This window comes from Pseudopipra pipra, chromosome Z, assembly GCF_036250125.1.
Source record: "Pseudopipra pipra isolate bDixPip1 chromosome Z, bDixPip1.hap1, whole genome shotgun sequence".
Classification (NCBI taxonomy): Eukaryota; Metazoa; Chordata; class Aves; order Passeriformes; family Pipridae; genus Pseudopipra; species Pseudopipra pipra.
In genome coordinates, this window is record NC_087581.1 from 69001324 (window position 1) to 69025795 (window position 24472).

Below are 24472 nucleotides of genomic sequence, written 5' to 3' on the forward strand. Positions count from 1 at the left end.
CATCAAGGAATGGTTCTCCTTGTTAGTCAGTTTGAAGCAACAGTACTTTCTTGGCATGGGTCATTCCAGTCCAATTTCAGCTAAGTTTCCAGGATTGCACTGAGGAGGTTTACCCACCTGGGGCCTCAAGTAGAAATTGGAGAAGGATAAGAAAGAATATTATGCACTGAAACCACTTTCTGTGCATATGGTTGTGCAAAGATTTCTGAAAACCGTGAAAAATACAACTTCAGGGCGGGGTTTACTGTTCTGAAATCAACTACCATATGCTGAGAATCCTCCTGTCCTTTTGAGAGACCTTTTGATTATGAAACTCACCCTCTTTCTCCATTCTGTTCAAAAGGAACATGGTAATTTATGGGGACTGTGAAGATGTCAAGAAATAACAATCTTAAAATAAAAAAAAACGGTGATTGAAGAAAAAAAATGGTTTTTACCTCCTAGATGATAACTTGTACCACATTGTTCTCAATTTTTAGAAAACACTTCAGAAATACCAGATTGTTACAATTTCAATTTAGGCTTTTAGGAAGGAGGTTACACTGTTACATTCAAAGGTATAGCTACCTGGATTATTGCTCATTCAGACATTAGACTAGACCACACTAGAGTAGATTAGAATAGAATATTTCAGTGGGAAAGAACCTACAGTGAACATCTAGGCCAACTGCAGATACTGTGTGGTAATGACTGTGATAAATTAATAAAAGCAGCCAAATTTAGCTAAGTTATTCAGCTAAATAAATAATATTGAATTATTAAAGTCCTTGTAGAAACTCAAGGTCTCTCAAACGACCCTTCTGCAAAGTAAAAAATACTTTAATAAAAGTTCGCATCTTTGTCTTGTACGAGAAAAGAGTTGCATGATTTTTTAGTTTCCAGCTACGAAGCACAGACAAGGAATACCACACCTGGCATGATTTAGGAGCAGTCAAAGTGACTGATAAGATGGTTTATATGACACAGAAGTATTTATCACAAGCTCCCCCCTAGAAGAGAGATGGACTGTGTCAGAATGGCAGGCAAATGCTCTCACTGGGCAGAGAATGCCTGTTACCATGAAAACTGTTTAAACACAGCTCTACACACCCTGAAATTGCCTACTTCTGACCCAAACATACAAAGCTCAAGACACTTAAAACTACAATCATCATACCACATGCCCTTGCTCCTTGCAGCTTCCCTGCTGCCCACCTTTTACATCCTCAGTAATATGCAAGTCCCTGAAAGTAGGTACCAGGGTCTTTACCACCCTCCTTAGCTTTATTCCCCTTTTTCTCCTCTATCATGTTGCCATTTGTGTTTATTTTCACAGAAACACTGACTTTACAAAAGCATAATGTAAGGGTAGTAACAAACACGGGTTCAGAGTCCAAGTCCATCCAGCATCACTGAGAAAAACCAGATGTATTTGCTACAAACACATGCCTGGCCAGCTTCAGCTGTGCCTGCAGCTAACTTTTACTCTTGATACAGGACTCAAGAGTTTAATAGAGAAGTCAGGAAAACAACACACCTATGTGGGTGCCTCTGGTGCACCCAGAGCAGGAGTGAGGGGAGGTGTGGTGTGTGCTGCAGTTCTGCCTCACTTGCTGAGTCAGGAGGGTGGCAGAGCACCTTCAGACCCGCTCATGCATCTCGAAATTTGTGAGGACACTTTGCACCAGTCTCAGACTGATGTGGAGGGATGTACATCCACTCCTGATGTACAACAGTGTAAGAGCGGGTAGACAACAGCGTTTTTTTTGGTTTGTGCCCAGAACTGCCCTGCCCAGTGAGGAATAAAGGCAGGCCTTTGACTGCAGGCAGAGAGACACTATTCCCTTCTTTCTCTTGAGTCAGAGTCACCAAACTCATCTTGGAGCCATGTGGACAGTTGATAATATGGACAAACTCTACAAAAACTGCTTCAGACACATGCTTCCAGATTCACTCTGGGTCACCTCTGCCTTTTCTTTTCGTATTCTGTGACCTGCTCTTGCCTGCTGTCAGACGAGATTTTAAGTCACCTTTTTGTAAAGATCCCTTTGTTTTGCTGTACCAACCTTTACTGGCCTTCGCTTAGTGATGTTCAATTGGTACAAAAGAAAGAAAATTGAAGAATCCTTTCTAAAGCTAAGGAGGGTTTTCCAGATCCAGAAGGCAAAGAACAAATTCTCCAGTGTATAAGCAGTGCAGGGTAGACACAACAAACTCTGCTGTTCTTTTCATGCCCTCTGGAAGAAAAAAAAGTGGTCAAATCTGCGGTGTGGGGGTTTGACAGGGCATGTATCCAGCTGTCAGTTCCATGGCAAATGCAGCTGGGGAGGAACAATCCCAGACAGCAGAACAGGCTGGGGCCTGACCTGCTAGGAGGTAGCTCTGTAGAGAAGGACCCGGGTGTCCTGGTGGATGACAACAAGTTATCCATGAGCCAGCAGTGTGCCCCTGTGGCTGAGAAGGACAATGGTATCCTGAGGTGCATTAGGAAGAGTGTTGTCAGCAGTTTGAGGGAGGTGATCCTGCCCTTCTACTCAGCCCTGGTGAGGCACATCCAGACTACTGTGTCCAGTTCTTGGCTGCTTAGGACAAGAGGGACATGGAGCTCCTGGGGCGGGTCCAAATGAGGGCTATAAAGGTGATGAGGGAACTGGAGCCTCTCTGTTATAAGGAAAGGCTGAGGGAGCTGGGCCTGTTCAGCCTCGAGAAGAGACAACTGAGAGCAGACTTATCAATGCACATAAGTATCTGAAGGGAGGGTGTCAGGAGGTTCTTCTTGGTTGTGCCAAGAAGCAGGACAAGAGGCAATGGGAAATTGATGCACAGGAGGTTCCACCTGAAGATGAGGAAGAACTTCTTTACTGTGCAGGTAAGTGAGTACTGGAACAGGTTGCCCAAAGAGGTTGTGGAGTCTCCCTCACTGGAGATATTCAAGCACCATCTGGGTTCAATCCCATGCCATGTGCTGTAGGGTGACCCTGCTTGAGCAAGGAGGCTGGACCAAATGACCCACTGTGGTCCCTTCCAACCTGACCTGCTCTGCAGTTCTGTGACTCTGTGGTTCTGTAGCTGGGCAGGTCTGGGCTGCTCAGTGAGCTTTCGAATGCAAAAATTCCACCAGTCAAACCCACAGGCTATCATGGTTATGCCAGAACCTCAAGGCCAGGAGATTCATTGAAGCCTTGCAAAGATTAGCCACTAGACAGTGACAAAATTCTCACAGCACAAATTGCAATTAGTACAAGCAAACGGGACCTCTTTATCATCAAGCATCTGTTTACAGTCTATTTTAATCATGGTACATTCGGGCTTCCAAATTTAAGAACAGATGCAAACTGATGCCTGCTGGGCATCAACATGCTGGTAACCTTCAGTTCAAAGAGGAAAATGAAACCAAATACAAACGGGATTAGCAAGAAGACAAGTGATTTATTTCCCTGCAAGGAAAACAGAAACCACTGTGCATCCATTGGACAGAGGACAGAAAAGATTTTGGGGCTTGACTCCTTACCTCAGGCCAACAGGCTTAAGAGATGACAGAAACCTGGCAAAACTTGACTTCCCCACTTACTCTGAGCAAGATGCAATTCCATAGGGAGGGAGCTGCATCGTGCTGGTGACAGGGTGGCAGAATATGCTGCACTCATTTTAAATTGAGTTCTTGACATTCCGTAAAGCGTGAATATTTTGGCAGCTTGTTCCTAGCTATAGGCTGAATTGTAGTCAGCCTCCAGTGTCCAGAGTTTGTCCAGAGAAGGGTAACACAACTGGTGAAGGGGCACAGCTCCTACAAGGAGAGCTTGAAGGAGCTGGAGGCATTTAGCCTGGAGAAAAGAAGGCTCAGGGGAGACCTTATCACTCTCTATAACTACCTGAAAGGAGGTTGTAGTGAGGTACAGGTCAGTTTCTTCTCCTAGGAAACAAGTGACAGTACAAGAAGAAATAGCCTCAAGTTGTGCCAGGGGAGGCTTACAATAGACATTAGGAATTTTGTCTTTAAAGGAAAGGGTTGTAAAGCATTGGAACAGACTGTGTAAAGAAGTGGTGGAGTAACTATCCCTGGAAGTGTTCAAAAACTTGTGGATATGGCACTTGGGAACACAGTTTAATGGTGAGAATGGTGGTGACACTAGGTTGACAGTAAGACTTGGTGATTTTAAAGGTCTTTTCCAACCTTAAGAATGCTATGATTCTATGATTCTTTCAGAATGCAGTGAGTCTTCCCTGTCAGTAGAGCCTAGATCCAGTTGCACATCCAATCCTAACTTTAACCCTTGGGACAGGGGAGCTCTTAGCACAGTTGAAATTCACTTGGAAAAAAATGGTCCTTGACTGCTCCATATCCAATCTCCATCAAAAGACCACATACATGAGAAAATTCATCACATCCAGCTGGAGGTTGATCTTTCCTTTGCTTTGCAGGGGCAGATATTACATTTTGAAGAGAGTGATGGGAAGTCCTTCAGGCATCCATGACAAGAGAAATCTACTTGCACTCCTGGGAACAGCTATTTTGCAGAAGCTGCATCAGTAGGTGCTTTTTTGGCAAAAGGCACAAGCAATGGGAAGAGAATTAGAGTCATTCTGTTGGGAATACAGTCCTATGAAACCTCACCAACCATGGGGGTTGAGTGTCTTCTATGTGTTGACATGTTCTAGTAATCACAGAATCACAGAATGGTTTGGGTTGGAAGGGATCTTAAAGATCATCTCATTCCAACCTCTCTACTGTGGGAAGGGACACCTATTACTATATGAGATTGCTCAAAGCCCCATCCAACCTGGCCTTTAACTCTTCCAGAAATGGGGAATCCACAACTTTTCTGGGCAGCCTCTTCCAGTGACACCAACCTCACGTAATGCCCAGGGTGAACTGAATTGTTCTTGCTATCCCACCAGTACTATGGGCAAAACAACAAACAATGTTTTTTCATGGTGTTGCATTTCACAAATAGACAGTCCGTGTATAGAAGCCTTTCCCCTCACTCGAGCCTTGCTAACACTTTTCTGGTTTAGACTTCAATGTCGGAGGGCTTTGACTAGTTTTTCAATCAGTTCTTGCAGTTTTAGGAGAGATGAGTTAAGGCATCAGGAAAGCATGCCTGGGAGTTGGGGCAGGTACTGACCTCCCAGATCTTGGATGGCTTTAGATGAATATAAAGATATGGAGCTATAAATATGCAGACTTATTGTGCTGAGATAGAATTTGAAGGCACTGGGCAAGGGTAATTGGATAACATCTGATGCTGGAGACAACAGCTCTAACGCCATCTGAACATCTCACCTGTCCACATACAGTGCTTGTGGAAGGCTCAATCTACTTCAGCAGCACATTGAGACCTTCATATAGAAGGCTTCTCCACCTCCTTCCCACTTCTCTGTTTGCTACCTCACCTGGGGATCTACTGTGTGGTTAGGAGGGGAGGCCACTAAGAGGCAGGCAGGACCAGCAAACCATCCTTGCAAACATTATGGTGTGGCTGGGGCTAGCCATGCAGCTCAGCCACTCCAAAGAGGACTCCAAGATGGGGGGTTGACTGTGCATGCAGAGATCACAGCTGACTTAATTTGGAGATAATGCAACCTAAACCTTGCTGTGCATTCCAATGACCGTGCCAAAAGCCCTATGCTATCATTCCCCTAGGAAAACAATGTCAAGATCTTTGTAAAAACTTCAGCAAGGGAGAAGAAAACCTCAAAGGTTTTAACTCAAAATCACAGGGAAAGAAAGAAAAAAATTAATTCTGCATACTGGAAATCCAGAAGTAGTCAAAGTCATTGGAGCAGCTTCAGGGGAGACTGTGAGTGGCAATCTTTTGTTTGTTTCTCCCTCCTGCATTTATGGCATCACAGCCACCTTGACATCATTTTGTCACTTGCATGCCATTTTTGCCCTTGTGGACCCTATGGACTAATTTACAGCTCTGAGAGGAAATCAGTACCTTGTCTACACCAACAGGGTGGCACAGGAAGCCTGTCTGTAGCCAGCAGCATGCACACAATTCCCTCTGCATTTCTGTAGGCTTAGTCAGCACAATGGAAAGAGCCACACTGTGACTTCCTTCTCTGATAAGCTCACATTGCCTACTGGACCACGACTATCTGCTATTTGAACAACTTCTGAATGCTGCTAGCATGTGTCTCACAGTTTTTGTGAGTTTTTGTGCTCTTTCCAGTTAAGGAATCGGGTGTGATAACTCAAGATGTGCTGTACCTTTCAACTCAGTAAAGAAATTGCTATACTTAAGCAGAAAATCAGCTGCTGGCTTGCAAGTGGTTAGCTGCTCATCTCTGCCACATTGTTTTTCTGGCTTTTCCCTAACTTCCTTCTTTGTCTGATCCTTTGAAAACTGTCACACCCAAGTTATATTTAAATGGGCTGCACCTACCTAGTGCAAGTGTAGAAGGAGAGCTGCAGTAACTAGAACAGAAAGGGCTTCTAAACTGTGGTTTCTTCTGATGTTTCGAAGTTCTTCCTCATGTAAGTACACACTGCACATGAAAACACTACAGGGTGATGAAAAATCTTCCTTTTATTGAATTATCCCTCTACAAGACTTACAAGGCATGGTGAATACTTCGTTCTAAAGTGAGATAATTATAATGTTTAATTATTTCAGAACTGAAATCTACTGTAGAGATTGTATTTGTCTTATTAAAAAAAGAAAAAGAAAGAAGCTAATTTTATAATTCAGAAGTGTAATGTGGTGAAAGCATTGCATTTTGAAAAAAAGGAAAAACCTCACAGAAAGTTACTTGGCCATTCCAAAAAAGAGAGGTAGTTTAAAACTGACTTCGTAGGCTATACTGAGAGCAATTTTAAATTTTTGCAGTTTAACAAGTAGAGTACTTAATTTGGGACATAATTACTGTGGAATGACAATGGCTATTACATGTTGAGCTGTAATACATAAAATGACAAAATACATACATAAGAATTGTTTTAAATGTACTTAATTCACTGTATTACAATCTTACCTCTGTATCTCCTAGATAAGAGAAGTTAGAATGCTGAGGAGAAGCTGGAACTGAACCTGGCAAGGGACACAAAGAATAAGAGGAAGGGCTTCTACAGGTATGTTAACCAGAAAAGGAAGGTCGAAGAAGGTGTACCCTCCCAAAAAACAATGTTGGAAAACTGTTAACAATGGATGAGGAGAAGGCTGAGGTACTCCACAAATTTTTTGCCTCAGTCTTCGCTGGCAACCTCTCTTCCCCCACCTCCGGAGTGGATGGACAGAAGGATGGGGACTGGGGGAGCAAAGTCCCTCCCACTGAAAATAAAGATCAGGTTCATGACCACCTGAGAATCCTGAATGTAGATAAATCCTGCACCCCAGAGTCCTGAGGGAATTGGCTGACGTACTTGCCAAGCCACACTCCATGATATTTGAAAAGCCATGGCAGCCAGGTGAAGTCCCAGGTCACTGGAAAAGGGGAAATATTGTACCCATCTTTAAAAAAGGGTAGAAAGAGCACCCTGGAAATTACCAACCTGTCAGCCTCACGTCTGTGCCTAGGAAGATCACAGAACGGATCCTCCTCGAAGCTGTGCTAAGGCAGATGAGGGACAGGGAGTGGAACTGAGACAGCCAGCATGGCTTCATTAAGGGCAGGTCCTGTTTGACTGACCCAGTGACATTCCATGATGTTGTTTATCCGGACTTCTGTAAAGCTTTTGACACAGTCCCCCACAACATCCTTACGTCGAAATTGCAGAGATAGATTTGATAGGTGGACTGTTAGATGGATATGAAAGAAGTTGAACAGTGTCACATCTAGAGTGTAGCGGTCAATGTCTCTGAGCCCTGATGGACATTAGTGACAAGTGGTATCCCTCAAGGGTCTGTATTATAAATAACCAGTGTTACTTAGTATCTTCATTAATGACACAGATGAAGAGAATCAAGTGCACCCTCAGCAAATTTGCAGATGACACTAAGCTAAGTGGTACAGTTGAGTTGACACACCTGAAGGATGTGTCAAGCTCAAGAAGTAGGGCCATGGGAATCTCGTGAGATTTGCCAAGACCAAGTGCACAGTGCTGCACCTGGGTCAGGGCAACCTCCTGTATCAATACAGGCTGGGGATGAGCAGATTGAGAGCAGCCCTGCTGAGAAGGACCTGGGGGTGCTGGTGGGTGAGAGGCTGGACATGACCCAGCAATGTGCACTTGCAGCCCAGAAAGCCAGTTGTGTCCTGGGCTGCGTCAAAAGTAGCGTGACCAGCAGGGAAAGGGAGGAGATTCTGTCCTTCTGGTCTGCTCTGGTGAGATCCCACATGTAACACTGCATCCAGCTCTGGGATGCTCAGCACAGGAAGGATATCAACCTGTTGGAGTGAGTCCAGAGGAGGGTCAGCAAGGTGAGGAGAGGGATGGATCACCTCTTCTGTGAGGAAAGGCTGAGAGAACTGGGATTGTTCATCCTGGAAAAGAAAAGGCTTAGGATGACTTAATTGAAGCCTTCTAGTAAATGAAAGGAACTTAAAAGAAAGATGGAGAGAGACTTTTTACCAGATCATGCAGAGGACAAAAGAGGATGGCTTTCAACTGAAAGAGAGTAGGTTTTGATTAGGTATTAGGAAGAAATTCTTTACTGTGAGGGTGGTGAGATGCTGGAAAAGGTTGCCCAGAAAAGTTGTGGATGCTCCGTCCCTGGAAGTGTTCAAGGCCAGGTTGGATAGAGCTCTGAGCAACCTAGTCCAGTAAAAGGTCTCTGTCTAGAGCAGGGGGTTGGAACTAGAAGATCCTTAAGTTCCCTTCCAACCCAGGCCATTCTATGATCTGTGATTCCATGTCCATGACCATGGACTGTGTGAGATGACGTATGGAAGGTACATGTGAAATGACCTGCACCATGACTCCTGGATCTCATATAAACCCCTCCACGTACATTGCTTCCCCTGTGAATCATGGAAGGAGGGAGAGCAGCTTTTCACCCTATTGTGTTCTCTGATGTCCATTGATTTCTTCACTGAGGAGAAAATCTGTTGCATGTTTCCCAACAGCTCTGAATAAAGATATTTTATTTGCATCCTGAAGATCCTTAAAGCAAAACCACCTGTCAGTTCCAACAACTTGCTTTCACAAGTTGCACAAATTTTGCAGGTTGCTTTTCACCTTGCTGATAAACCTGGACACTGCTGTGATGAGAATACTGAATGGTTCAAACTCCACATACATCTTGATCACTGATCTCATGCTATGCTGGGAGTTAAACCTATTCACCTGTTTCCTCACAACTGTTATTTATGACAATATTCAGGCTCCAAGCACAGTTAGCTCAACACAATTCTTCTGCAAGTGGCATTAAAAAATTCAGCTTTTCTGACTCCCTGCAAATCAGTATGATCAGAATACATTGCTCATTAGCAGCTGGACACCTGAAAGGCTTAACTCAGGCAAAATAAGGACGGAGCAGTTCAAAAAAGGAAGAGAGATCAAGTGATGGATTGGATATGACCAAAGATCATCTAATTCTTATGTCTTGTAGAGATCGATCTCAGGTATTTGTCAATTAAGCTTCTGTCTACTGCAAGTTGGCTGTCAGCTGGTTTATCTCATCGTGATAATGACTGGAATAATACTCAAAGTACAATATCTAATATCCTTTCCAGAATTTTCATCATAATTAATTATTATCTCTTTAAGTATTCTTGTAATTCATGTAAGCTACTAATGCTTCTTTGAATTTAACTAAACCCTTGACTTCGAGATCTTCCCTTGGCAGGAGATTCCACAGTTTCACATTCTGGGAAACTATCATCTTTAACTCCTGCCACTGCCTCTGAATTCTTATATTTTGAGGCATAAGTGTCTATTCCCCCAAGTTTAGATCACTCCATTTTATATTTTCTATCACCTCCTGTTTGTCATGTCACAAAACAAAGTCAGATGCAAGAACATTCACCCAAAGAATACAGTCTTTTAATCTCTGCATAAAGCAGGAAAAGTCAAAGGCTGCTTTAATTTGATCTAAAAAACCAAGTGCTTCTGTAAACCTCTGTAGTTTATTCCCTTTTCCTATATTTCTGACAATTCCTGAGCATTTGCAATCTGCATGGCTAACACCTGCTAAGGACCAATCTCTCCCCCAGTGAATACCTGAATGAAATCACTGGATAATGCTCACTTTTACTGGATGAAGACCTGGTTTATAGCAATTTATCTCCATGAGCTTTTAATAAAATTTGGATTAAGGACAATTCTTCTGTCTTCATTACCTTTTATACCCTGCTCTTGAATTTAACTCTTTATTTTAGTTTAGCTTAATTCAGAGTAAAAGTGCTCACACCAGTATCTAATTCTGTGTAATAAATGCATTTCAAAAATTAATTTTGATCCTATTGTCTGAAGGCCCCCATGAAGCAGGTTCCTGAATATCTGTGAAGTAAGTGATAGTGTATATATATATATATATATATATAAACAAATTGTTGGATACTTTTATCTTTTATATCCATCACACAGAGGCAGTGATTAAAAAAAACAAAAAAATCCCGCAACTCTGTTGGGTTTCACAGCTGTTTCACAGCTTTAACACCTTGAAGTACTTAAAGATCAAGTTCTGCTCTTTCTGAACCCTATGAGTGCTGCTTCCCTGCCCCCCACATCTTGGGCAATAGACATGTGTTGCTGGGGGTCACCCTGCAGTGACACTGCAGGTACTGGCACAGCTGAGACTCTCCGGACTTGCCAGTCTCCTACTAAGTGCTGGAATGTGCTTTTGTCTGATTTCTGCCATCACCTCTGCATGTCCCACTCACCTGGAAAAGCAGGCTTCTTCACATGTTGTTTTAGTGTCACAGATAAGGAACCTGGGGGCCCAACTCCAGCACTGGCATGCATCATCACCTCAGAAGGAGATCAGTGACGTTATGCCCCCATCCTCTCAGAAGTTCACACCAAAGTTATTGAGGTTCATAAAACCCTGTGTGCTTCAGGAGCCTGTAATGGCCAACACATGCTGTCCAGCCACCCCACTGTCCTTAAAAGCTGCTCTCATGGTGAGATCCGTAGACCCTCTCTCTCAGTAGCTGCTGTTTGTCTGCTGCCTGCAGATCTGGGCACCCTGACTGGTGCCAGGATGACATTTCCGTTGCAGCGCCCATTAACTGGAGCAAAACCAATCATCTGAAAATTGGAAACTGTGATGAAATGAAATGTTTCCATAGAAGGCACAGCACAATTATTTCTTACTAATGCTAAAATCGTGGGCAGGGTGCTCCTGTGGGAAGATTTTCCATCCAATTTGTATTGTGACAGACATGATTAGGAAGCGGGCAAAATCAAGGCACCACAGTGTATAAGCCAGAGCACAGAATGGATAAGGGTTTAACTCTTGAAATAACAAAATCAGCAGCAGTGTTGTTGGTTATATGGATTCACTTTCTAAATTTTCCCTATGAAGTCTGCCTGCAGAACTAGCAGTCATTAGCAGACTGCAGAAACAAATTGGCATGTCTTAGGGAGGCAGATAGTTTAGTTTTTAATGAATGGCCAATAAAAAAGCTACTAATGTCATAGACAGCAAGGAGAAAAAATTATAAATTTAATTATAACCATTAATCTTGCTGATATAACACTTATTCCCAAACTCACTAAAATAAACATCGGACACCCAAGCGGCCTCAGTGGATTCTGAATAGGAACTTTAAGAAGCAATACACAAGAACCGAGAAACTCAGAATGCAACATGGTAGCTTGAAATTTCTTGCTTCTGTTTCAGATATGAACAGTGACTAAGGTATCAGGAAAACCCTGTTTTTCAAATCTATGTCAGTTGGTATAAGAGCACATCTGCTACTACCTCTTCCCATGGATCCTGCCTCAGGTAATACTTAAGCACTCAGTATGCACAGCAGGAATGTATAATGACCTCTCAGTTTAGATTACCATTACCACCAAAAAAAAAAAAACAACCAAAAAACCCCAAAATCTGGTATTCATCAAAACCAAATGGGGTTTGCAAACACACACAGAAAGTGTGATGGATGTGATATCACAAGTCAGTACAGTAATGCAACAATACTTTCTTCCCATCGAAAGAGCCCAGGACTTTATCACAAAGTCACATCAGAGTCACTGGCATTTAGCCCTTGGAGAATATCTACTTCCTTTTCAAGCAGTGGTGCAAACTTAGCTGGATTGACAGCCCCAGGACCTGACATAAAATTTAGCTACACAGCAGGAATAGCAGAGTGAGACTCCTCTAGCTCTGCTCCCCAGGGCATCTGTGAAAGGACAGTTTTGTCTTTTTGCTCTTTAATGAGTTCAGTCAGTCTCAGTCTTAAAGAAAACAAGATTTCTTTATCTGTTTAAGACTGTCAGCTCACCTTCCATCCCTGGTTTCCCAAAATCCTAGCTGCTCTGTGTATATAGCAGAATTCATTTTTAATTTGATGGAAAAAAAAATGCCATCGCATTCTTCTTCTGTCCACTGCATACTACCAGAAGACAACATTCATCTCTTTGTTTTGGAGAAAACAGCTTAATTCTAAAGAGGGAGAACACTTTCTGCAGCTTAGGGGCTAGACCAAGTATGAGACTATATGTAGTTCAAATGCAACAGGACTTTGAATGATTGCATGGCTACAATATTAAGCACTAAGCTGTGCAGGTCCAGCGTCTGACCAGGACAGTGGGAGAGGCTACATACAAGTGAATGGAGGGGGGGGAAAGTTAGTTGTGGGCCAAGCATTTTGAACAGCCTTGATCAATATCTCTCCTGTTTGGTATTACTACGCTGTTGCTTTCCTTGTCTGAGTTTTCCCCTGCAAACCCATATAGTTCAGCCTCAGACTGTTCTTACTAGAGGGGAACTACAACAAGCACTTACAAAATCAATCATTGTTCAATGAGATCTAATCACAGTCCATCTTGGAGTTTGATTAAGTGCCCTAACAACTTAAGAAAACAGTAAAAACAGCCAAAAGTGTAGTGCTGCTCTAGACCACAACAAGATAGACTACCAGGTAAGCTAAGAGGAAGATAGGATAATGTATTGTATTTCAGAGACTTTAAGTCCTCCAAACCTGCTTTGCAGCTCATTCTCTCCCAAACTATGGGGATGTTGCTTTTTTTTTTTCACCTAAGAGCTGGTAAAAATGTAGCCCCAGTGTTTTAGTTCATATTCACTCATTGACTGCTAAAGGCATCCCATGATGAGTAAAGTATCAGCCTGAATTCTCTCAGTGCTCAGCTTTCCATCTTCAGGAGATTTTAAAATCTTTTTTAAATCACTTCCACCTGGTAAAAATTAAAGCACGGGTCCCTCAACCTCATGCTGCAATTTAACAGTGAGTCTTCCTGTTGATCTCAAGGCCCATGTCCATGTGTTTACTGACAGACAGAGCTGCTCACAGGACTGATACATCTGCCTAACCAACTGGTTTGATGCACTGCCTGGGATATCAACATTTCCAAAAAATAGCTTACAGAAGAGTCCATTGGGCTGCAGGAACTGTGGGACTTAAACAAATCATCAGAAAACTAAAAGGGAGAACAAATACAGTATGACTCACTCAAGCATTTGAGACAAATAAGTATGGTTAGAAGAAACAACCAATTCTTTGCTTAGCAGTCACACATCAGTATGACATTGGTCTGTGCTGTGAATTTCTCATTTTTCACTGTGTGGCATGAAATCAGATTACAGCATCGTTTATGATAACAATATTACAGTTACATTAACAGTTTCTGAGCAAGATTTTTATAAATATATTCAAATATATTCAAAAAAGCTGTATCTATCTATATATTCAAAAAATACCATTTTTAGCTGAATCAGGGAAAATGTTAGCAATATACTGAGGGCAATGCATCTAGAAAAAAACAAGGGCTATTCCTATCACTGTGCAGTAGTTTGTAACTGCTTTATGCTACCTTTCCATGAATGAGATGCTACAAATCATATAGTCTTGAACTGATGACAGACAGGGTCTGCTCTCTGAGTCCCTAACAGAGGGTGTAATTTATCCTACTGTCTTTGAACTGAATGGAAGCTTTTTTCTTTTCTTTTTTTTTTTTTTCTTTTACCTTCTGCTGTTCTCTGCATTTGCCACTGCCTCTTCTTGAATTCTCCAGCTCATCCACTCGCCCACTTCTCCTTTAACCCACTATTCCTTTCCCCAGTTACTTTCTCTGTGATGCTGGGCCAAAGCTTGTTGGTGCCAGGAGAGTCACCAAGAGGAAAATATAGGTCAGGAGTACCTTTTAGAAGCAGTGAAGAGCAGATGACATTTTTTTATTTGCTCTGTGTAACGAATTTTTTCCCCCTCCTACAACCCCAAAAAGAGTCTCTTCACCCAACACACCTTTCAGTAGAAGGGGCCAGTGAAGACTGGGATCACAAGTGTTGGGTAACATTGTGTGCATGCATAATGAGAGAGAACGAGCATGTTATACCACAAAAGAGCTTGTCTTCCCTCTCCAGGTGCTCCAGGGAGCACCACAGAATCTGTGTGATACCAGCTAAATTACCTCAAAACTGAAAGCAGGGTCTCTTCACCCATCCTAACACAGATCAGTGCTCCTACACAAATCTGAGACTGGTAGCTCTTGTCTCCAGCTGTGAAAATAACAATTCAGTGAAGATCCTTTTCTGTGCATAGCTTCCAGCCTCTTCTTGTCTAGTGAGACGAAGTATCTTAAGCTTTCTTGGAGGACAGCCTTCTCTGAACAGCATCCAGTTCCAAAAGTCTATTCTGTTGGTAAAATGCCCTGGCACTGGCCCTCACACATCACAATCCTTGCATATTTCAGGAAAAGCTACACTTATCTAATACTTTTAGTGAGACATCAAAAACTTGCAGGCTGCTCCAACCAGAGGGAGCTGGGGATAACAAGTTTACCCTTTCCCTGTTCTGGAAGCCATCTGCAGGGTTCTTGCAACTTCTGCATGCACACAAACCAATACCATTTCAAGGAGTCCCCCAATTGCAAATTGACTCACAGTTGGAACTGTTGTTGATGTCCGTCTGTGTTGGTGCCAGGCTGTACTGAACTGGCCCTTCAGAGGTGGTCCTTCCTGGCAGTAAATGGGAGAAGAGAAAGAAGGAAGGGAAGGAAAAAAAAAAAAAAAAAGGAGAAAAGGGAATATTTAGATAAACTCACTGAACAGGTCTGCAGACATCATCCACTGTTTTTTAACACAATGTCTTACTGTCAATTCCTCCCCCTCCAACACACACTTTCTCTCATGCATGCAAACACCACATCCCAGCAGAAATCTGGAGAAGAAGGTTGCCTAGAGTCCTTCCAAGGAATCTCATTTGCTTTGTCTGTCAGCCCACCAAAAATTCCTTTAACTGGGGAGGAGACGCAAACTGCAGAAGTGGTGATGCTACTGCACCAGGTATACACAGAACTTCACTGGCAGATAAGGTCCTTGCAAATCAGGCTGTCAAGCCTGAGTATATCTCTCAGCATTTCTTTAAGGACAGATGCATATGATAAGGCCTGAATGTCAAACATGAGCATGTGCAACCCACTGTCCTGTTCTTTAACAGACGTCGGACACAACAGAAAAAATAACCTGCTGCTTTTCTCGTTACAAATAACTTTTCCCTCAGAAAAGTGCAATCCAAATCCTCTCTGGCATTAAGGTCATCAAGAGCTGTGTTATTGACTTGATGCGTGTCTCCTGTGCAGACTGCACTTACGAATCTGCTGTGGAGGGAACAGCCCCTGCCACAGAAGGTGCAGAGGCACAGGCATCAGACTGCTCTGATGTTCTTCATTGGAGATGTGCTGCTCTGTAAGCGAGGCAGCACAGGTTGACTGGCAGCCTCTTGGTCTGAAAAGCACTTGAGTCCACGCATTTCAACATGCTCACTACATTTCCAAACTAGTTCTCCTCTTTTTGGCTCTTACTGCTTTCTTTGAAGTGTTGGTGGAGGACCCTCAGGTACGTATGTGCTATACTGTGAGCAGCTCATGGAATCTGAGGGGTTCGTGGAATTTTTAATTAATAAAGTTTCTGTGCTGCTGATACAGTAAAAGCAGTGAATCCATGAGCACTACAGACACATGCCAGCCAAGCAGCAGGAGACTATACCAGGGAGGAAGAAAGAAGCTTGGCATCTGTCCTTCAGTCCAAAGGCCCAGCCTGACTACTACGGCAACAGTGAGTGAGTTTAAATAACATGCTGTAAATCAGCACTGCCTTTATTGAGTCCTTATTTATCTTTAAATTATCTCCCTTTCTGATTTGTTCTCACAGACTGACTGGGATATGCATACTACTTAAGAACGAAGATGGATGACAAAAGTGAAAAAGAGTAAGGTTTAGATTATATATTAGGAAGTAATTCTTTTTCTGTGGGAGTGGTGAGGCACTGGAACAGATTACCCAGAGAAGCTGTGGATGCCCCATCCCTGGAAGTGTTCAAGGCCAGGTTGGATGGGGCCCTGACCAAGCTGATCTAGTGGAAGGTTACCTGCCCGTGGTGTTGGGGCTGGAACTTGATGATCTTTAAGGTCCCTTCCAACCCAAACCATTCTATGGTTCTATAATTCTATGAAACAGCGCTTGCATTAGTTTTAGGATTTTTCAGAGAGGACGTGCAGAATTAAGTTTTCATTTGAGAAAGCACTGGAATGCACACATGAGCATTACACCATCCAAAAATGCTCATTATACTAATTAAAGAACAATTAATGTTAAGTTATTGCTGACAGATGCTTTCATCCATTTATAAAAGTGCCAAAGAATACTATTGAAGTAATTTGTGTTTTAAATGTGAAAAGACTGAGGAAGAATTTCAGTCTTATAGTCTCTACCTTGCAGCAGAATTAGCAAAGCGAGATTTGAGGCCAAAACTCCAAATTCTGATGTATTGTGAAGTTTAAGTTACTACTCTTGAGTTACTTCCACGAAAGACTCCAGTCGCTTTGGGCCTTTGTATGTTTATTGGTGCTTGCATCTGCTTGCAACAACCTTTTGCTAAAAAATCATCAACAGCACAAACACTTTCAGACTTTACAGAACTGCTAAGAAAATCAGCAAAATAAAGGTAATTTCGCCATAAGATCTTGTTCTCTTGTTGTTTTACATGTAATAGGAGCAACAGATTCTCCCAATGAGAGGAACGTGAAGTGAGTGGCCTATTGTTTTACTGAAGATCACATTATGTACAGAACTACTCTTTATTCAGTGCTATTTCCCTTGCTTTTCCAAAACAGCCTTCTCAAATGTATTAAAGAGCATCAAGCTACATACCTAGGCTTTCACTTTTTTCCAGTTTTTCTAAGAAACCAATTCTAGGGTGTTATTGTTTACGACGTTTTTCCCAGAACATTTCTGCCTCTATTTCAAGTCCTTTTGATCTCCAGCCTCTATGTGGCCTGTTCCTTACTTTTCTTTGCACAATAGCTTTGCTTTCTCTACTTGTATATTATTTTAACACTCAAACTTCACAGATTGTTTACCCTCTGCCTTGCCTTTTCTTCCTTACTAAGGTATTTGAACAACCCAACATTTTTTCATGTCACTACTACTTTTATTTAGTCTTAATTTCTTGAAACATTTGTTTACATTTTAAAACTGAAACTTCTCAAATACAAGGGTTATAAAAGGCTCTCTACCTGAATTTTGGGTTCATTTTGCCACCCTATTTTTCTCTGAGTCTCTTGAAGGTTTGCATCTTCAAAGCAAGAAATAGGAAACTGAAAGTGGTTTTTTTAAGGTATAAACATATAGCCTATCTTTTCAGTGCTGCAGGAAAATGCTTATTTCTGGTCATTTGTCAACACTGCTCTTTTTCTTTCCTTGAGGGAAGCTGTAAACTATTTCACAAGTCCTGAAGCAGTACAACATACTAAAGGAGTTTTTATGTGCCCATAAAAGCACTTTCAATTAAAACTGCATTTATAATTTTGGCAATTGTCATGATTTTCTTCCCTTTCTTTTAAAAACTTTTCTTATTTGCAGTTTCAGTTTCTTTAAATAAACGAAAAACAGAGAACCACAGCTCAATATAATTAAAAGGTCAGACAAAAAGAGAAGAGTTGCCTTTGTGGTTGTGCATAAAAGCCTGAAAACTTGATCCCTTCCTGATCAAACCCCAAAATATTAAAGCCATTAAACTTATATTTCTTTATGATAGGTAATGATTTTCAAGTCAGGATTAAGAAGAGAAGGTTAAAAGGGGCCTACTACTGTCTTCAGCAGGCCCATAGGAGGGGAGAGCAAAGACAGAGACAGGGGCTTCTCAGAGATACACAGAGAAAGGATGAGAGCCATCAGGTACAAGATCCAACACAGGACACTGCCATGAGAACTTGGGAACAATTTTTTTCTCCAGAGAGGAAGACCTTTACTATAGCAAGGTTTCAGGGATGTCACTAGTTCTCCATTCTTGAAGCTATTAAAAAATAGCACCGTGCAGAGCATTTTGATTTAGCTGGACTAGTATTGAGGAGGGGGAGGCAGGTGAAACTGCTGCAGGTCCTTCCAACCTGCATAAATTTATGATTTGCAACACAGGGATTTAGAAACCCTAAATGTCAGTATCTACATGCCACACATTTGAGGGAAAAATTACTGACAGGTGCTGTGGTGTCTTCAAGGCAGACACTTCCCACCAGCTAAAAAAACCCAAATAAGTAAAATTTTTTATTTATTGCATTCACTGCCTGGTGTCACATCAAGTGCTCTGTACAATTTGACCAGAGATAGCTGGAGTGAACAGTATGTGACAAATGCAAGATAGAATCATAGGGGAATCAAAACAGCAAAAAAGATGCTGTGTTGGCAGATATAAAAGTCATGAAAAAGGACATATAGAGATATTGTAGCCACTAAAATCTCTTTTAGGGAATAGCCATCTGTTCAAGAAACAAAGCAGGAGTTACGTACTTCAATTTTTAAAAGATGGAAGCACAGTTTGCACAGTGCTAGATGAGATTAAATCCAGCCTCTGAAACAGCAAATGCTGGGTATCCTGTAAATGTACATCCAGCACATACGAGCTTCCTCAGCCTGTCAGTGAATCTGCCTTTTTTTTTTTTGTTTGTTTTAGACCTACCAGCTCATGGAAAGCCCCTGCAGCATCTGCTGGGAGTCACACTCCTGTAACCATTAAAGTTAAGTGAGTTTGAGAGTTACCTGGACACTCAGAGCACTGGACTGTTACCTGAAATTGCCTTGGCAATACAAACTGCAAGGAGTTCCCTCCATAGTAGGAGCAAAGCCCTGTCAGGAACAAACACTATCAGCTGATTTCTTCTTAAAATTGATTTCTTTCTTTCTTCTGCACATCGGATGAAAGCCAGTGATTCACAATTGTCTCAGCATCCTCAACGGAGTGCTGCACCTCTATCTGAAGAGAGAAAATGATCCCCAGCATTCAAGGCCCATCATGGAGGAACATTTTACTGGGGGCCTAGAGGAGAAAAGCCTCTCCAGAGCTGAACACAGTACTGCAGATTGGGTCTCACAAGGACAGAGTAGAGGGGTAGAATCCCCTCCCTCAATCTGCTGGCCATGACTATCTTGATGCAGCTCAGGATGTGGTTGGCGTTCTGGGCTGTAGGTGTGCATTGCTATGTCATGTTGATTTTCTCATCCACCAGCACTCCCAAGTCTTTCTCCTCAGGGCTACTCTCAGTCCATTCTCTGCCAGTCTGTAGTGCTCAGAATTGCCCCAGCTCAGGTGCAGGGCCTTGCACTTGACCTCATGGAACTTCATGAGGTTTGCACAGGCACAGCTCTCAAGCCTGTCCAGGTCCCTCTGGATGGCATCCCTTCCCTCCAGCGTGTTGACTGCACCACACAGCTTGGTGTCATCAGCAAACTCGGTGAGAGCACTCTCAACCTCACTGTCCATGTCACCAACAAAGATGTTAAACAGTCCTGGTCTCAGTACCAACCCCTGAGAGACACCACTTGTCACTGGTCTCCACTTGGGCATTAAGTTGTTGACTGCAACTCTTTGTGTGCAACCATCCAGCCAATTCCTTATCCATCCAGTGCTCCATCCATTAAATCTATGTCTCTCCAGTATAGAGAAAAGGATGTTGTGTTGGACAGTGCCAAACATTTTGCAAAAATCCAGGTAGATGACAACAGTCACTCTTTTCTCATCCACAGATAGCTCTGCAAATCCACCATAGAAGGCCACCAAATTTGTCAGGCTTGATTTACCCTTAATGGAGACACATTGTCACCAATCACCCTTTTTACTTTCCTTGTGTCTTAGCATAGTTTCCAGGAGGATTTGCTCCATAATTTGCTCCAAATCCATAATTTGCTGCCAGGCACTGAGCTCATACCGACCAACCTGTAATTCCTCAGGTCTTCCTTTTTTCTCTTTTTAAATATGGGGGTATATTTCCCCTTTTCCAGTCAGTGGGAACTTCACAAAACTGCCATGAGTTCTCAAATATGATGGATAGTGGCTTAGCCACTTCCTCCAAAAATTCCCTTAGGACTCACAGATGCATCTCATTAGAACACATAGACTCATGCACCTTCAGGTTCTGAGCACCTCAGCCTTTTCCATGATCCAGGTAACCACGTCTCCCACTTGCTTCTGGAGAGGATCCACATTTTTCATAGGCTTCTCTTAATCACCAATGTACTTATGGAAACTTTTCTTGCTGTCCTTTACATCCCTGACCAGATTAAATCCTATCAGGGATTTAGCTTTCCTAACCTGATCTCTGACGGGTCAGACAATCTCTCTGCAGGCTCTCTCCCAGGCTACCTGTCCTTGCTCCCACCCTCTGTGTGCTTCCTTTTTGTGTTTGACTTTGTCCAGGGGTTCCTCATTCATCCATGCAGGCCTCCTGATGATTTTGCCTGACTACCTCTTTCTTGGGATGCACCACTCCTGAGCTGGAACAGGGTGATCCTTGAATACTGATCAGCTTTCTTGGGCCTCTCTTCCCTCCAGCACTTTATCCCATGGTACTCAACCACGCAGATCCTGAAGAGCCAAAGTTGGCTCTTGTGAAGCCCAGGGTAGTGAGCTTGCTGTGTTCCCTCCTTTTGCTGCCCTAAGGGTCTCAAACTCCACCAATTCCATTGTCACTGCAGCCCAGGTTGCTCTTGGGCTTCGCATTCCCCTCCAGGCCCTCTTTGCTGGAGGGAACAAGGTCCAGCATAACACCTCTCCTCATTGGATTCTCTATGACTTAGAGAAGAAAGTTATCAACACACTCCAGGAATCTCCTAGACTGCTTGTGTTGTCCCTCCAACAGATGTTGAGGTGGTTCAAGCCCCCTATGGGGACCAGGGTTTATAAACACAAGGCTGCTCCTATTTGTCTATAGTGCAACTCATCCAGTTAGTCTTCTTGGTCGGGTGGCCTGTAGCAGACCCCCACTATAATATCATCTGTCCCTGCCCTGCAGGCAGCTGCAGTCAGAAACCAATGCTTTAAGTCAGACAAACTCAGGTGTTCTGGCTTTCTCTATGAAAGCTCTCCAAAACAGAGGTGGATTTTGAATGCTTTTGTTCTTCGTAAGTGTCACTGGATGGAACATTTTTGTGTTCATCTTGAAAATTAGAAATAAAAAGAAATGTCAAAGTAGTGGAATTGGGTCAGCTTCTTAGTTTACCTTAAGGAACACTGAGATGGGTAGTTTCTGGCATTTGACAGCCATGGCTCAAAAAAGATCATTTGGTGACACCAGCAAGCCTACTCCTTACATGTATTTATTCTGGAGCGTATGTGTGCAGTCTGGTAACCCTGTATGTGTGAAAGACTTCTGGGTGCACAAATGAAGAGAGTTATCTGCAAGAATTTTCTTCCTGGTATGAACTCAACACAGGCAGAAACTCTCTTGCCTGTGACATTTCTCTGATCTATACTTACAGAGAGGTGTGGACTCTACAAAATGCCACCTCTTCAGGTTAAAGAAAGTAAGGCACTTGAGGAATCATACGATGCAGATCTAAGAAAAGATAAGCATCACAGGGAAATGAGCAGAGCTAACTTTTTCAGATTCAAATAATAAAGTCCTTGACAGGCTTCCAAGCAAAATCTCTGCCTCAGGAGTCCCACAACCACTACTTTCCAAAAATCCAGGCAATGCTATGTCTTTCCCCTATTCTTGTATTTTGTTTTACAGAACACTTGGCTTAGTGGACACTGGTCTGATCTGTTATGACTGCTCCTATGTGACATACGTTCCACAAGGCTTCTGGATATGATGGCTTTTAGCATCAGGCCAACTACACTTAGTAATTTCAAGGAAGAAAGAAGTGTATGAAATGGAAATTCATAGACAGTCACCTGTTTTGCCATGCGTGTTCACCTGCAGAGCCTGAGGTGTCAAGGTATCCTGATGATAATCATATCTTATCTTGGTTCTTACTTGGAGAATGGACACAAAGTCCAGAACAGATAGTGTATAATCACCAGGGGCTGTGACAGAGGAAAACAGCATCTCCCAACTGCCTGGAGAGATAGGAGCCAAGAAGCAGGAAGGAGCTTTCAGGAAACTAAAAATAATCCCAGTTTATTGACACAGCCTTGTTTGCTTCGTGGTTGTGTGACAGAAAGACAAGACTGATCTGTTGTGTCATGGAAAAAAAAAGTCATCAGGCCACAATCACTCTGTGGCTTTGCTTAACAACAAAAGTGTCAACCTTGGGAAAATTAATCAAATAGTGTCAAAGAACACTTGCAGAGTCACTACTGCATGTAGGAAAATTAATTCATATGAATGCATTTGCCAAAATATTTATTATAATTCTAGGACAGATGGACACAGTTTTTCAAAGTAACCAGTGACTGCATGGACTTTTGATGGTGGGAGAGAGACAACCTGGGTTATTTAGAGCTTGGTTTGCACAGAGTGTTAATTCCACACACTCTGAGGTGTCACCCACGCTCTTTTAAAATCTTTCTAAAAGCATACTTGAAAATACAGAAACCTGAACTCGTAGCCCACATGAAAAAGTGTCTTAGGCATCTCTCAAATCTTGGTTTTCTACAGATTCCTACATCCCAAACACCATCTGTGCTTTCAAAACAACCCCTCTGTCCTTAAAAAAAAACAACTCCACCAGCTGCTGTGCCCTCAAAATACCCCTGCCCTTCTTTCCATACCTACTCTTCCATTGTGCTGAAATGATCATGGCTACTTCTGTTCATCTCCCTTATCCCTTTTGCTGTACAACCAACCAGTCCAAGTACATCCCCACTACAAGGGAACCTTCCTCCAGTGAATATACTGGGTTGAGGCATCAGACTACTTTGTCATCAACTGCCCCACTCTGAAATAGTCTTTGTGAAGGTGAGTAGTGATTGAGTTCTATCTAGATGGTCCAAGAAAGACAACACTGGAGGTCATTCTCTCCCAAGGAACAGTGTTATCATCACAAAAAATAATCTATGTTCTTCTCCTCTGTTTAGCATGCAATCACATTTTCTACAGAAAGTTTCTTAAATGTTTAACGAAAAGCATTGCTTTCAAATCACTTTTTAAGCTTTAACTACAAAATCGAAATCCAGTATAGCCTCTGGATCTTTTGCACCCCTTACATGCCTATAGCAAATAAATCCCATTTTCCTCTAACAAAGAAGTTTATAAGGTTGCACTTGTTCTAGTAATGCAGCAGATGGAAATAAAGAATTTGAAGTTATAAGACAATTTGGGAATGGAGACTTGAACTGGATGATTTCTAGTTAAACATGTTTACATTATTATTTTCCTATCTGTTCATATCATAAAATTGCAGTAAATATGACTGCTAAACTGCAGGACCAAGTTTGTTCTTTTGCACATACTTTTTTTCTTAGTCCTTCTTCACTTTTATGTGCCTCACACAATTTGCCTTTTGTGTTTACTTGCTCATATAATGAGTAAAGTTTTTATTTTTCGGTACCAATAACAAAAAATCAAACCAATTTCAGCCTCTAAATTATTTAGAGATCAGATAAAACAGAACATATTCTAGCTTAATTGCTTCTTTCATGGTCAAATTAGGTTTCCTAGAAAACTGAGGAAAAAAACCCCTGTTTTTACAGACAGGATATTGAAAAACAACATCAAGTTACATATTTTTTAAAATGTGCTTTTGGAGGATTTTTCCTCATTTTAATTGCAAAACAGCTGATAAAAATTCATGCTTTATGGCTGAAAACCCTCTCAGAACAGCTGTGGGGTTTGAGAAGGTTAGCTGAGCTTTTTTAGTATGAAAAGGTAGAGTTCAATACAGTTCTATCTGCAGTACTAACAGCCTAAAATACAACATAAAGTGGGGCAAAACTGTCTAAGAACACAAGAGCTGTGCCTTTTTCTCCATTGCTATCATGAGTTACTGAGTACTTCTGTGAAACTTCTTTTTGCCTGGCTACAATCTGGACGGGGCTCAAAGCATCTGTACCCTGCACAGGGAGCAGGCTGCAGAAGCAGCCTCTCAACCTTACCCATTTCGGTGCAGGCAGTTCCAGCCCGTTTTTATACAGCTTCTTAGCTTATAAAGAGAGGAGGTGAGCAGCTACTGTAACAAGAACAAAGAAGAAAACTACAAGAACT

The 24472-nt window shown here is 42.2% G+C and overlaps 1 protein-coding gene across 2 annotated transcripts in view; it reads right to left on the bottom strand.

The window, feature by feature from the left end:
• NRG1 (neuregulin 1) overlaps positions 1-24472 on the bottom strand; it is a 452970-nt gene that overhangs the window by 279550 nt on the left and 148948 nt on the right. For both annotated transcript variants that reach the window (XM_064642123.1, XM_064642117.1), the window contains exon 2: positions 14934-15008. In XM_064642123.1, the coding sequence (XP_064498193.1) occupies positions 14934-15008 (75 nt within the window). The remainder of the gene's footprint in view (positions 1-14933; positions 15009-24472) is intronic.